This window comes from Chiloscyllium punctatum, chromosome 6 (assembly GCF_047496795.1).
Source record: "Chiloscyllium punctatum isolate Juve2018m chromosome 6, sChiPun1.3, whole genome shotgun sequence".
Classification (NCBI taxonomy): domain Eukaryota; kingdom Metazoa; phylum Chordata; class Chondrichthyes; order Orectolobiformes; family Hemiscylliidae; genus Chiloscyllium; species Chiloscyllium punctatum.
Window position 1 is genome coordinate 55527354 of NC_092744.1, and position 15247 is coordinate 55542600.

The following is a 15247-nucleotide window of genomic DNA, read 5'->3' on the forward strand; positions in this document are numbered from 1 at the left end:
ACCCCCGCTTTAAAAAAAAAGCCCACGTATGTTTTTGTTTTAAATATCCGGAAAAGCACCAGCCTTTCGGTGAGCCCCAAGTTCACTCTCCCCCAGCTTACTCACACACCTCTTGCCCAAGGTGTGAGAAATAAATATTTGGGATAGGTGGATATGGTGTTGCAGCTGCCGGACTAAGCTATGACTGAGACAAGCGCTCTGTTTAAACTGGCACACGGTCATTATAAACGGGCTTTCCCTCCCTCCCCCAACACCTCTAAAGATTGGAGGGGCGGGGGCGAACGAGGTCGTAGTCCAGCTGAAAAAAAAAGCTGCATACTAATCGGCTCGGTCAAAGCAACAGCACGTCGGGAATGGCTTCTTGCCATTCTGATGCTGGAGCGGGTCCTATCTCGCAGTGAATGGTTTCAGGGGCGCGGAGGCGCCCTGGCCGGTGGAGTTACACCCCAGAGCCCGGGTGCACTGGCTGCAGTCACCGCCATTCCTTGTGGCACCTTCACTTCGGAGCAAGACACCGCCAGGTTCAGGGAAGCCACGCCGGAGGCGCTTTGCGCCAGAAAGCGATGATTAACAGGCAGTTTTCTCAAGCTTGGAGTCTCGACCCCTTTAAGGAAGAGCGTGTCCCAGGGATAGCTGCTCTCCGGTTAACCAATCAGGAGCGGAGCATCCAGAAAGTCTTTTCCAGTCGTTTCGCACAATTCGACGCATGTTAGAATAAAGTAAGTGTCTCAAAGCACCGCAGGAGCGGTGCAGAAAGTGCCGACCATCTTGAATTGGAGTTTTGCTGGATGACCCCGGGAGTCAGTTTGTGTGAACGGACGCTGTGCAGCTTCAGTGGGGAGGCGGGGCTGGAGCTGGACACAGCCAGGGTGGCGTCCCACTTCAGTCGGTGCTCTCTGAATTCACTGTGGGGCCAGAGCGCGGCCTCTTTAAGCCTCCCTCCGACTCTTGCCCTGTCAGGATTTGAACAGCATCCTGGAGGGTTGGGGGAGGGGGTCAGAGAGAGAGATTACAAACTACTCTGGTGATCGTAATGAGCCCGAATCCCTGAACAGCAAGCCCACACGCCAAAGACCAGGATAACGGGGGTTTTATTTTTAGCAAAGGCGACGTTGAGCTGTCATCATCGTGTTTTTTTTAAACGGTGAGTGTTTGGTGCAGGGGAAACCAAGCAACGCGCCAGTGGGAGATAAATAAATCAGATTAAATCCGGAAGAGTGCGGTGCTGCGGGCTGTCTGTCAGTCTGCTGTTGGAAAGCGCGGAGAGAGAGGGGTTGGGGGTGGAGGGGAATCTACCGGAGTCCGCCTGGAACGTACTGAGTCTCCCTCTGAGCGGACGGTTCTGGATCTAATCCCCGCCATCCCCAGTCTACGGTCTACGCCTGTCTGTTCATTGTCAGTGCTCCGCTCGAACACAAAACCGCCGGTGACCCAATAAAACGGATGCGATTTTGGGCGCTGCTGACTTCTTCCCGCTCCTTTCTGCTCCCCCCCCCCCCCCCCCCCCTCCCGAAGAAGAGGAGTTCGGAGCCAGGGAAGAAAAGGACTGAGCCGATGAAATTCTCCTGAGAGAAACCAGAAGTGAATGTGCTCCCAGCACACCCACCCAACGTTAGTGCCAAGCGCATTCTACAGCCACCCCCACCCCCTCCACACACACACACACATTCTCACATATACACACACACACACACTCCTGGCTCGCTTCACTCAGCCGTTAAGTCCTCAAAGCTCATCCCATGACGTAAAAGAAAAAAAAATCAAGAGACTGATCGGGGGCAAGTGATTTTCCGATGCAGCCGAGCATCCCAAATGTACTGGTGCACTGGCTGAAAGCAGCAGCCTCGAACGGTCCCTGCAGCTTGGGGGTGAGCTAAAGGCAGACTTTCCACAGCCATCATTGAAGAGGCAGAGAAACAGGAGAGAGAGAGAGCGGGAGCAGGAGGGGGAGCGAGCTGCATTCTAAAGATGCACTTACATTCTTATCACGTCGGCATTTTCCTCAGACTCTTCAACAGCGGGAGTGAAGGCAGCTCGAGCAAATCCTCAACTCTTTTCACTTCTTGAACTAAAATCGGCTACGGACGGTAAGTAGACTGCTGTATTGGAGTCTTTAGACCCAGCTCCATTGTGTTGAAACATTCGGTGGTCGGGCTGCTATTTGATTGAGGCTTCTTGAAGGCGTTGTTCCTAATGGAATAATGTTATGATTGTATCTGTTTGCTAAGACAGTAACAGATTGTTTAAATGTCTTTATTGGAATTTGCGTCTTTCCCGGTTTACCTCTCTCTATTCTCCACTCCCGAGTACCACACTTAACCCTCCTCTCAACAGCATTTCTATTCTTGAACTTCCCTTTGCATTGTTCCGATTTTCCGCTCATTGTCATGAACCTTTCGAGTTTATTTACTGAGTTGTCATTGCTTTCCAGCGCAGGTTAAGGGATTTTGTTTGCTTTAAAAATCAAACAAATTCAAACACAGAACTTGTTCAACTGTATATCGTGTAAGTGAAATATAGCAAAAAGCACCGATTGTTTTTTAATCCATGGTCACTGTCAGCGTTTCACCTTAATGTGGGGAGATTATAATAAGCAAATCCGTGATTAAATTAGACACAATGTACTGTCATATTTATGCGCAAAATCGGCTTTTCTCTGATTCTAACTAATAAAACAGAGCTGGTCAGTACAGCATCTAAGGATGTGCAAGAGCCTTTCTAAGCCCGAGCTGATTGACGGACGTCACTAATGGGGCTGCAAATGTAGGCACCACAATAACCCATCAGATTACCGGGGTTTGATTTAGTGGCATTCTGCTGTGTTTGACCTCAGTCCTTCCACAATGAGGATGGTTATGTGGGAAATGTTTATATGTTGCAATTTGCAAACCTCTAAATTGACAGGTCCCAGCCCCGCCCCAAAGTAAATGAGTTTTCACATTAGCAATCATAAGGTTGGTGTCTGTCACTCCAGTTTAGAGAGTGCACATGATTGGATTAAATTGGCAGAAATCAAGTGCTTTTATTACAAGGAGAACAATGAGGACAATGCACAGATTTGGCTGTTCGCAACACACGGTGTAGCCCAATTCTCTGCACCCTCTGGACTGGACATCACCAAACGTTCAGACGTATTTTTCTTCAGGAGTAATTCGCCAATTTCCTCTTTGTCTCCCTTTTTAAAAACAAATAAAAAAATCAATTAAAATAAATGAGAAACAGTAATCAATCCCCAGCTTCTGGCAGTGCAGAAATGTCATTATCTTCGTATGCGCCTCGGATGCTGTCAAATGCCTTTCATATTTTCAAGAAATTGCTGCAACATATTCGTGCCTTTGTTTCGTTGGTATTGACATAGGTGTACAACATTCTTACGTAGAATACTCTGTATTAATGGAGAAATGTAGGGGATGTCTCTATGTATGATTGGGGTATCTACATTGAAAATAATGAATCTAATTTGTTAAGATTCAGTGTTTTTCTGAAGGGAATTCTGAAATCTAATGCCATTTTCTACGTGTCTTCTATGTACAGTCATTGCATCTCCAGGAGTTCCCCTACGCCTAATAACTGCTGTACCTCCAGCTGAACAGAGAAACAAAAACATAAGGATGTTCTGGATAACCCTTTTAAGCACAATAGCTCTAGGATGGAGTACGTCGATTCCACTAATGGAGGACTCGAAAGAATTAGATGAACCTTGCATGGAGCCATGCTACTGCGAAGAAAAGGAGAGTTTTTTGCAAATACACTGTGAAAGTAAAGGTTTTACAAATATTAGTCAGATAACCGAGTCATGGATGAGACCCTTTAAACTTTACCTACAAAGAAACTCTATGAGGAAACTCTATTCTAACGGTTTTCTGTTTCTAACCAACGCAGTATCAATCAATCTTGGCAACAACGCACTGCAGGATATTCAGGCAGGTGCCTTTAATGGCATGAAACTTCTGAAACGCTTATATTTACATGAAAACAAACTAGAGGTTTTTCGAAATGATACATTCTTGGGTTTGGAGAGTTTGGAGTATCTACAGGCCGACTACAATGTGCTGAAGAGGATTGATGGCGGTGCATTTAGGAACCTCAATAGACTGAAAGTGTTGATTATCAATGACAATCTGATACCACTTCTACCGCACAATCTCTTCAGGGCGGTTTCCTTAACCCACATCGATCTGCGTGGTAATAGGTTAAAGTCACTGTCTTATGCGGGGACGCTGGAATACATTGGCAGGCGCCTGATGGAGATTCAATTGGAGGAGAACCCATGGAACTGTACATGTGAAATTATGCCACTGAAGTCTTGGCTAGAAACCATACCATACACAGTTCTTGTCGGGGAAATTACGTGTGAGACACCATTCCATCTCCATGGCAAGGACTTGAGGGAGATCAGGAGAAGTGAATTGTGCCCGATTCATTCAAGTGTGGAGGTAGAGGTCAGCTTGGGAATCCCGCAGCTTGCTTCCAGTAACGACAATGCATGGCCTACCAAACCCTCCTCTATGTCTTTATCGGTGACATACACGGCCTCTTCTGTTGAATACAAGACATCAGGTAAATTACCAAAAGCAACCAAGACTCCAAACACTTTAAAAGCACAGCCAACTCTACGCAGTGTGTATTCGGGACAAAATCAGCCTATAGTTGCAGGCTACCAGACCAGGCCTCCCATCCCTATCATCTGTCCCACGGAATGTTCCTGCAGCTTACATATTAATGATTTGGGTTTGACAGTACAGTGCAAAAATAAAGCGATCCAAAATATGTCTGAACTAATACCAAGGCCGCTGAACGCTAAGAAGTTGTATTTAACTGATAATCTAATTCAGAAAATCTACAGGTCAGATTTCTGGAATTTCTCCAGTTTGGATCTTTTGCATTTGGGGAGCAACAGCGTGTCATATATTCAAGATGGTGCTTTCATGAATCTTCCAAATTTAAAGACCTTGTATTTGAACAACAACGAAATCGAACGTCTCACCCCCGGCATGTTCAGAGGGTTACAGAGTTTAGAGTACCTATATTTCGAATACAACATCATCAGAGAAATCCAACCAGCGTCTTTCAGCTTGATGCCCAACCTTAAACTATTATTTCTCAACAGTAATCTTCTCCGAACTCTACCCACGGACGCTTTCACGGGCACCTCTCTGGGTAGGCTGAACCTGAGAAATAACTACTTTCTGTATCTGCCGGTGAGTGGAGTGCTCGAGCATTTGGACTCCATTGTACAGATCGATCTGAACCAGAATCCCTGGGATTGCTCGTGCGATTTGATTGCTCTCAAGCAATGGGTGGAAAAGATCAGCACAGTTAAACTGATTGGCAGCGTGCTGTGCGAGACGCCGGAGTTCCTCAGCGGGGTGGATCTGAAGATGGTCGACTACGAGGTGTTGTGCCCTGAACTGAAACATGCCGCTGCCTCTCCGGCCGTACCCGGCTCCGGGGGGAATGGTAATGTGATCTCCACAACCACGGGGTTCGGCTTCTCCTCGCAAGGTGGCGCCATTCCTCTTTCAGTCCTGATCCTGAGCCTTCTGATCATTTTCATTTCCGCTGTATTTATTGCAGCGGGTCTCTTTGCTTTCGTGCTTAGGAGGCGTAAGAAATCGCCCTTCAGGAGACGGCAGGACGTAGACCTGACTGGTATGCAAATGCAGTGCAGAATCTTCGAGGAGAGAGCTGCCAACTCACCCGAGAAAGCGGCCAGCCACGTCTACGACTACATCCCCCATCCCGTGACTCAAATGTGCAACAATCCTATCTATAAACCACGTGAGGGAGAAATGGAGGAGGAATTCTCAGAGACTCAGGAAAATAATACTAATTACAAAACTCTGGAGAAAGACAAGGAATGGAAAACGTCACTGTCCAACAGTAACCTTAATACCATAGTTACGATTAATCAGACTAACGATTTTGCAAGTTTTCCAGAAAATGGGGTTATTTATCCCACTGTGTTGGACAGAGATAGAGCAGCTCACACGGTTGGCTTTGTGGACTGTCTCTATGGCACCGTGCCCAAGTTAAAAGAGCTACATGTCCACCCTCCTGGCATGCAATATCCTGACTTACAGCAAGATGCCAGGTTTAAAGAAACCATTCTTTTTGGCTCATCTGGACGGGGATACCCTGAGCAAACTCAGAGCGAATACCTCGAGTTAAGGGCCAAACTTCAAACTAAGCCAGACTACCTCGAAGTACTAGAGAAGACATCATACCGATTTTAGATATCATACCAACGGAAACGAACCCCAAACACAGCATGTTTTAGAAGGTAAAGGGAAATTATCCGCCACCCCCCTCGTTAGGTTGCTTTGGACGAAAGGCCATATTCAAATCATACTCAATGAAGTGCCTTTGCAGACTTTAGCCAGCAATGATATCAATCATATTTTTTTATGGTAACGAGAACTGACTGTGCCGTCTGTAGTCATATAGAGGGCTGGTTATCGACCGTCATATAAATAACCCTATTCATTACTGGCAGGCGACTTTGTTCACTTTATTTGGCAGGAAGTGAAGCCTCTCTCTTGCTCTCTCCCTCTCACACCCAATGAACGCCGAGGGCAAAATTTGTGAAACATTGACTGCAGTCTTGCTGCATGTGTAAAACTGCCGGGGTGTAACTCGCTCAAATGACAAGAAGTAAACTTGGTAATTAAAGTGACTGCAACGCTCTATCGTTCAGTGTTATTTAATTCTTTTTATATATTATATATAAATATATATTATATTCAAGAGGGGAATATAAAAAAAACTCTACGACGCATCTACGGATTTCAATTTGTGAATATGACGCCAAGATTTTATTATAAACAATGCACTTTCTTAAAAAAAGCTCGTCAATGTTGATGCTTACACCACTAACAGCTTTGTAAGAAGCACTTTTAATGTTTTCTCTCTCTCAAACACACAAAGATTTCGAAGTGTGCATATTTATTCTGTAATTTCTGTGAACAATCATTGTAAAGGTAATAATGTTAACTCAATGTAGTGACTGCGTCTGGTAAAGCTTTCATAATAAAAAGGTGATAAACTATGCAGTGACATGTAGAGATTGTATGTGAGTAGAACGACAGCAGGCGAAGGAAACATAAGATATTAATTTGTGAAAAAAGAAAACCTCCGATTCCAGAATCTAATTTAATATATTGTCTTACAATGAGTCTCTCTCGTCCATCTACTATAATTAGAAATGTTTTGCCTTAATATAATCTACTGTCTCTAAAATGGCATTTGCAGTTTCTGAGACTTAAGCACAGTAGGCAAACAAATATTGCAAAGGCAATTGTACATGAACACGATGGTACTTCTACTCAGCTATGTTTTGGGGAATTTTTGTTTCTTTTTAAATATTTTGTTCTATTCTTTAAAAATGCATCTAGTTTTGCAGCAAGTCCAGCCTATTGGGATAGACTGGTCATCACATCATGGATACAGCACAAGGAAGCCAGTACCCAAAAGGAAGCTGGATCTTACTGTAAATAACGTTGTCCTTGATAAACTGTAAGTAATGCTTCTTTCAATAAATAATTCCATTGAGCAAACTGCTTACATCTTCAAATTTGAGGTGGTCAAATATTATTGTGTCGCAACAATTCACAGATAACAAAAGGCACTGCTGCAAATCACAGCAGATTTCAAGGCGCGTATGAGTTTTGTTTTGGCGTATTCAAATCTTCAGTTAAAGAAGGGCAGTTCCAATATAGCGGAGAGAAATTCAGTGACCCCCGGGTGATGAGGCCGTCGTGGTATGTTGGAAGGTGTATCTGCAATGGGAACCACATTGCCTCATTCCATTGTTGTTCAAGTGACATGAGAAGGCGGTGCTAATTCCAGCAGAGGGCACCGTGTTCCAATCACAACTATTTGACGCAACGACTGCACATCTTAACGCAAAATTCAATCGGTTTTATACACCCAGGAGGCTCAGTCTCATTGAGAGTAAATTGCTGACGTATTTCCATTTTATCCCAACTGAGCTAAGATACAGAAGTTAAATTGTTATCGAATTCCCCCCGGACTTGAAAATCTGTTGGTTTCTAATGATCGGTTTCTGACATTAATTGGAAGTTATGATTTATTAATAAAGCTACCGACCGCATTATTGCTTTAAGTATTCCGCGGCCACTGTCGGTAATCTATTTCTGACAGCTTATTACTATCTTGCCGACGGGGAGTCTCACCGTGGTGGTGAAATGAACCTGTGGGTATATTGTTTCGAATCTTCGCTGGCAGAAATCTTGTAAACTGGCAAAGACAAATCAGTTTCCCTGGACAAGGACTAATAGATTGATGACATTAATCTGCTGGTTATATTCGCAGAACCTACGCCTTCATACTCCCAAGGCCAGAGTGCGGAGTATGTTTTAACTTGGAAAGGAGGGAGATTCCAACCCCCACACCCCCCGGCGTGAAGCGCATGCATTTGACGGCAAGAGCTTTCCTTTGCTGAATTAGATGCTAATGTTGACGACACTAACTCGTTGTGCACTTGGTCTAAATTGGGTATATGATGCTGAAATGAGAAATATCTGAGCTGGTGCATTGTAACCAATTGCAGCCTCTGCTGGAAATGATTGATGGCCTGAGATGTCCCTGTTTGAGGTTCTGCTTGAGTACAGATTGAAGTCCTTGCAGCGAAGAGAACGGCGCGATTCCTCAGCACGTTGCAGGTTAAAGTGATGTAAATGGTGTGGTGTCAGCTCACCAACAGTGCCACGCATTCCTCTTGTAATTGTTTGCTGTGTTTTAACGTTGTGCGCAGATGGTCAAAAGATGACGGATGTTAATCTGATTTTTTTCCCCAATCGAACCCTGACTAAACTTAATCCTTAAACATGACAAGGAAAAGAAAATGCGCTTTAAGTGGTTCAATCGCTTGCCATTCGCATTGTCATTCTTTTCTTCCTTTACCTTATTGCAACTTCATTATTTAAATCATTTATCTCAGAGCTCGCCTTTTGTTCTTGACCTTTGACCCTCACTGCCTCTAATTACTTGACGTCTAGTACGTTTCTAACTTACCTGGTTCTGATCAAATTGACCTGAAATGAGACTTTTCTGTCTTTCCAAACCTGCTGTCTGGTCTTCTAATTATTTTAAGCAGTTTATCTTTTTGTCAGGTTTTCACCATTCTCAATACGACTTTGCTTTTATTGTTTCCCAGTTAAAGGAAAAATAGTGATTGGATAGGGGCATCTTGGCTAAAATTTACCCCTTTTCCACCACTAGAAAGAGGACAAAGAATTGCTAAGACTGTCATCCAGGTTTATCACCAGCTGCAGTTTGCTGGAAATGTTCTGACCACTTTTTAAACCCTGCAATGCCCAAATGGGGAGGATATGCAGCTTGTTAGATCAGAGCTTCTAAGGAACTGAGTCTGATTTCTGCTGAGAACTTCAGGTATATTCTAACTGGGATGTACTTTTCAATGTCTCCTCATAATAAAGCTAATGAAATATTAATAGCAACAATTTACATTTAAGGACTCAATGTTTCACAGGATTTCGAGCTTGGTTCAGTCACCACTTACTGCTCCTCTTGCAGTTCTGCCCGTGAGAGAAGGCTTTGCTATTACTGTATCTGCAAACTGTTACACAATCTTTTTGAAAATCAATCCTTTACTATCTCTCCTTATTTTTATTGGTTGCATGATAAGTTGAATTTGCTCTGCTAAGCAAAGCAATAATGGGTTGGCAATCTTGAGAATCTTGAACCAGCTGTCACTGTTCAAAATTCTGGGATCTTCAATTTAAAAATAACAGAGATTAGGTGACTTTTTTTTCAGAAGGTCATCAATTTTTGGATTTCTCTTTCTGAAAACAAGATGGAAGAAATATCCATGAATTTTTTTAAGTTAGTAGAGAAATTCTTGTTAAGCAAAGGGATGAAAGGTTATCAGGGATAGATAGTAATGGAGATTTAAGGCTACAATCAGAGAAACCACAAGCTTATTGAATGGCAGGGCAGACTCGTTGCCTCCTCTTGCTTCTAACTCGTGTTCATATGTACATTTTGTGTTATTAAATATCTTTAAATGCAATTTGGAACAATATTATTTTAAGCACAAAAATATATCACCATAGATGCTGTAAATCTGAAATGAGAACAGAAATTATTAGAAACAGTCAACAGATCTGGCAGCAACTGTGGAGTCAGTAAGAGAGTTAGAGAGCTAATCTTTCAGGTCTTTGACTATTTTACTACCTTTGAACCTGAAACCTGATCCTCCCTGTGGTTATGGGTGATGACCTTTAGACGCCATAAGGCAAGTTCCTGTTGTCGCTCAGGTTGATTTATTTGGTAAGATTTGGTTTAATCGTTAAAATTTTACATCTATTGATGACTACTCCTCTGCAAGTTTTATGAAAGTACTGAAATTACATACTCATTGCTATTAAATTATTACCTATTTTCAAATAATCTAATACAACTGATACCTATGAAAGATTTATAGACATTGATTGATACTAATCAAGATAAAGGTCAATCTATCTTCACCCCGACATATATATTTCAATGAGTTGTTTCTCAATTCGAAATCTTTCAGAATGTTCTTTTTCCAAAGCATCTGTAATGGTTTAGTTATATCAGAAAACAAAAGCAAAATACTGTGGATGATGAAAATGTGTAATAAAAACCCAAAATCCTGGAACCGTGCAGCTGGTCTGGGAGCATCGACGGAGTGAAACAGAGTTAACATTTCAGGCCTGTAACTGCTGAAACATTAATTAAGTCAGAACATTGAATTTGATTTAACTAATTTGATCAATTATGCAGAAAATCATATTGTACAAGCTATTTGTGTATTCAGTGATTAGATTGTTATTCTATTTAAGTATTGAAATTTACAATCAAGTCAAACAGTAGTATTCAACAAAGCAATCGATGGTTTGGAATTAATGATGAATAATTGAAAGTTGTTAAGTATTTGCACTTTGGCTGTAAGATTAATATGATTAGATAAAGAATCATCTCATAATCAGTCAGATATATTCCCCTAATTATTGCTAATGGGTTAAAGTTTTCACTACTTTGAAATTAATGAAAAGAAAACTTTGCTGAGTAACATTAGAAGCTGCAGATTTGCCAAATACAATATGTCTGCAGAGGATTTTGAAATATTTCAACTTGCAGGTGAACATTCACCAAACTGAGCCACTACTCAGTGAAAATTACTGCATTGTAGGTTTGAACCTCTGATTGCTGTTGAAGACCTAAATGTGGAAAATTTCATTGTCTCCTGTTTTCATGCTTGTCACTCCTTATTTTCTGTTGCATACTGAAATATTTTTATCCATAAAGGCACAATATAAGTTTTGACCACTGTTTTCAAACTAATAGTTTGGCTATATAGATATGACTTTGAGTGTGAAGTCATGTTTCAGATTGCAGCTTTGTCAATTTTGTGCTACAATAACAAGAACATCAGATCTTCTGCTGTTTGTAATTTCTGGTGCTTATTGAAATTCAGGGACCAAAGTCTATTTATATAGCTTTCACATAGATAACCTCTATGTATTAGATCCTTCTGTTGATAGTATACAACCATTGTTCATGCATATAATTCACAATTTATTTGGAGTTTGCAGCAGTGAAGGAATGCCACCTTGTCTAGTATGCTGAATAAAGATAGTGGTCTACTCATAAATATAGTATTGCATCAATCGTATCTTTCAAAAAGAAAGTGTACATATAATTGTTAAATAAATAAAGAATGCAAGGCTATAGAAAGTGAGTGGCGAAGTAAATTGGATATCACATTCCAACTGTTCATGCAGTTTAGTTCTTTATGGAATTTGTGTGTGAGACTTTCCATGCAAATGGAAAATACTACTTTTGCAGTACGTGGCACGGAATATTGTAAATTCTCGAAATCTGAAATAGTAATAGAAATGGGTTTAGAACACTCAGTAGGTTAAACAGCCTTTGTAGAGAAAACAAGATGGGGTCATTTTTGATGTTTATGTCAGGATATGTTATGTATACATGATTTGTTATGCACTATCTGGATGCATCACTAAAATATTGCACCAAAACTCTAGAACTACCTCCATAGCAGTACTTTGGGTGTACCCTGTCTACACAGATCACAGCTGTGCCACTGTCTTCTTCAGGGCATTGGACATGTACTGATCTGCCTGCTATGTCTATATCCTACATGTGATTAAAACTACAGACTTAGCATTCAGGAAATGTTCCATATCAGATCTATTTGACTAAATATTGTCAAGGCAATTGTAAATCTGTTTAAAACATGGGGTTATTAATCTTTATCACATTGTTGACATGATTCAAACCCAACAAGATAGGCCACATCTTTAAGACAAAATGCACAAATAACATTTGGAGAGAGACTGCTATTGCTCACAAACATAGTGCTCCATGTTAATGTGAATTATCATGACATTTAGTGTCGACTGTGATTTGTGCCTGTCAGTTTAGTTCTCCCCTTAAACATAACTGATAGTGGGTGTTTCTGATTCCATAGTAAATATTGCTTTGCAGCTTTGTAGTCCTTATGTCTTTCACACTTTGAAGTGTGCAAAATGTGAAATGCATGGATATTATTTAATTCTATTGATCAAAACTGCTTAAACCAGCTGGTTTTGTAGAAGCACTAATTGCTTATAGTGTGGAATGCAACGATAATAACATACTGCAAATAAACAGAGATTGAAAAATTAGTCTAAATTGACACCACTATAATTCTGCCAACTATTAGTTTAGCAGATGTTGGTTACCTACAATTTAATACCTGACTGCTACATCTTGCCAGGTCAATGGATATGTGGAAGTCATAATACCTAATACAAGTCATAATACAAACACTGTTTATGATGTATACAATGGCAATATCTTCAAAATTTGATCAAACTTCCTGCAGAATTGAAATACTGGCCTTTAGGAGTTTCCAATTTAATTATAGTGAACCACCCAAAATATATTATGTCTACAAAATATTTCTTTGGTACTAAAAGATAAGAGTATAATTATGTGTTTTATGTACTGTAACTATATATTAAAATCACTATTCTGTTTTCTCAGTATTCAAATTACTGTACAAATAGCAACCAGATATAAAGGTTAATCATGTGCTACGTTCAATGTGAACAATTTCTCATAGTCATGCAAATTTGACTGACCTCTTCTGCAACTAATTGTGGCCTATCTTGAAGCCAGTACAGGAGGTGGCAGTGGGAGTGAGTTCTATATGACAAGTGCCACCACTTGAGGGAGACACTAGGGTTTTGCTTATTATGGATTGTTATTTTATGTTGTGAATAATTAAGGGTCAAATTGAATCACAGTTATTTAGCCATTGTAAAGCAATCCATTTGTTTAAATGTTAGCTGCTTTCCCTGCTCTAAAGATAATTAATGTTGTAACATGTCATACATAGGTAGATTGCAATAAGAATTTGAAATTGGTTTACATTTATTATAGAATAGAATAGATTCTATTACAGTATGGAAACAGGCCCTTTGGCCCAACAAGTCCACACTGACCCTCTGAAGAGTATCCCACCCAGACCCATTCCCCTACCATACCTAACCCTGAACACTATGTGCAATTTAGCACGGCCAATTCACCTAATCTGCACATCTTTGGATTGTGGGTCGAAATCAGGGCATGCGCAGGAAAATCTTGCAGCCTGAGGCTGGAATCGAAAGCAGATCCCTGGCGCTGTGAGGCAGCAGTGCTAACCACTGAGCAACCATGCTGCCCAAACGTATTATGTATTTTTTCTAATGGCTATTGAGGACAATATAAAATTATACGTGTTGGTATACAGTTCTTGTAGTGTGAGAACAGACTATTTGCAACAAGTCCACACCAACCCTCTGAAGAGCACCCCTTCTCTATCCCTGTATTTCTTATGGCTAATCCACCTAAACTCCACATCCCTGGACAGTATGGGCAATTTAGCATGGCCAATCCAGCTAACCTGCACATCTTTGGACTGTGGGAGGAAACCAGAGCAAACCCACACAGACAATGTGCAAAGTCCACAGTCACCTGAGGCTGGAATTGAATCAAGATCCCTGGCACTGTGAGGCAGCAGTGCTAGCCACTGTGCCAGTGTTAGTGAAGCAGAAATTTATCAATAAGGAGCATAAAGTATGTTTGTCCTAACAAAACAATATACAGGTCACTCTGCTATAACACGCGTTTCATTAACACAAATTCACTATAACGATTAACGAATTGGGGACACTGGTTCTAAAGCACGAAGTTTTAAAGCAATGTATTGGTTGTAATGCGATTCCAGCTCCAGCTGTTATGTGCTCAGTTTCAATATGATATAATAGTTTAGTTCTGAAACACCTTCAAACCACTGTGAATTCCTTATTTTCAATTTTATTAGGTTCATTTAAAAGATATTACATTTTATGCTTAAAAGTCAACAAGCATTTTGATAGATCTTATATTCATTTGTTTATAGCAGCTTTTTTGCTTTTTATTTACCAGCATGAACTTGACAACATGTTTGTATGTGGTGCTAACTATTTGACAAAATATCTTACTGATCTATCCTTTCTAAGAGTTAGCTTATGAGAACCACATGTTCTATTTGTTTAGCTAACTATCTTTTTGTCTTTGGACCTACCTTTCTGCATTTTAATCTAATGCAATCAATAGAATTAAAAATATATTCTGATGGAAGTAAAAGTATGAAATGTAAGAAATGGTGTGGTTTGAACTCTGAAAGGTATGAGTTCTGACTAAAACCTTCACCGATTCTTAGTTTTGCTAGTGCTGTTTGGTTCCACACTCAGTCAACTGTAGCCATGATGTCAAGAGCGGTCACTCTCCCCTCACCTTTGGAATTCAGGTCTTTCACTCACATTTAATCCAAGGTTGTAATGAGCTCAGAAGCTGAGTGGCTTGGTGAAATCCAAACTGAGCACAAGTGAACAGGTTAGTGCTAAACATGTACTGTTTTACAGCACATTTCATCACTTTCCATCTCAGAGCAACAAGAGCAAACTGGTGTGAAGGTATTTTACTGGTTTGGATTTGTCCTGCTTTTTGTGTAGAGTTCATATTTAGGCAATTTTCTACATTGTTAGTTAGCTGCCAATGGTGTAGCTGTACTGGAACAGTTTGTCTAGGGGTGTGGCAAGTTCTGCAGTTTTCAAATCTTCTGAACTATTGCTAGAATTTTGTCAGAGCCTGTAGCCTTTTCAGTATCCACTACCTCCAGCTGTTTCTTCATATCAAGTGGAGTGAA

General features: G+C 40.9%; 1 protein-coding gene across 2 annotated transcripts; it reads left to right on the plus strand.

The window, feature by feature from the left end:
• The first annotated feature begins 286 nt into the window (after window positions 1-286).
• Window positions 287-7056, plus strand: slitrk3a (SLIT and NTRK-like family, member 3a). Of its 2 annotated transcripts, XM_072572688.1 has the most exons (3): window positions 289-1144; window positions 2007-2087; window positions 3535-7056. In XM_072572688.1, the coding sequence occupies exon 3, from the start codon at window positions 3612-3614 to the stop codon at window positions 6234-6236; it is 2625 nt and encodes an 874-aa protein (XP_072428789.1). In that variant the 5' UTR covers window positions 289-1144; window positions 2007-2087; window positions 3535-3611; the 3' UTR covers window positions 6237-7056. The 2 variants fall into 2 exon arrangements, with proteins under 2 accessions (XP_072428790.1, XP_072428789.1); XM_072572689.1 differs by lacking the exon at window positions 2007-2087 and having other exon boundaries at window positions 287-1144.
• Window positions 7057-15247: the final 8191 nt, after the last annotated feature.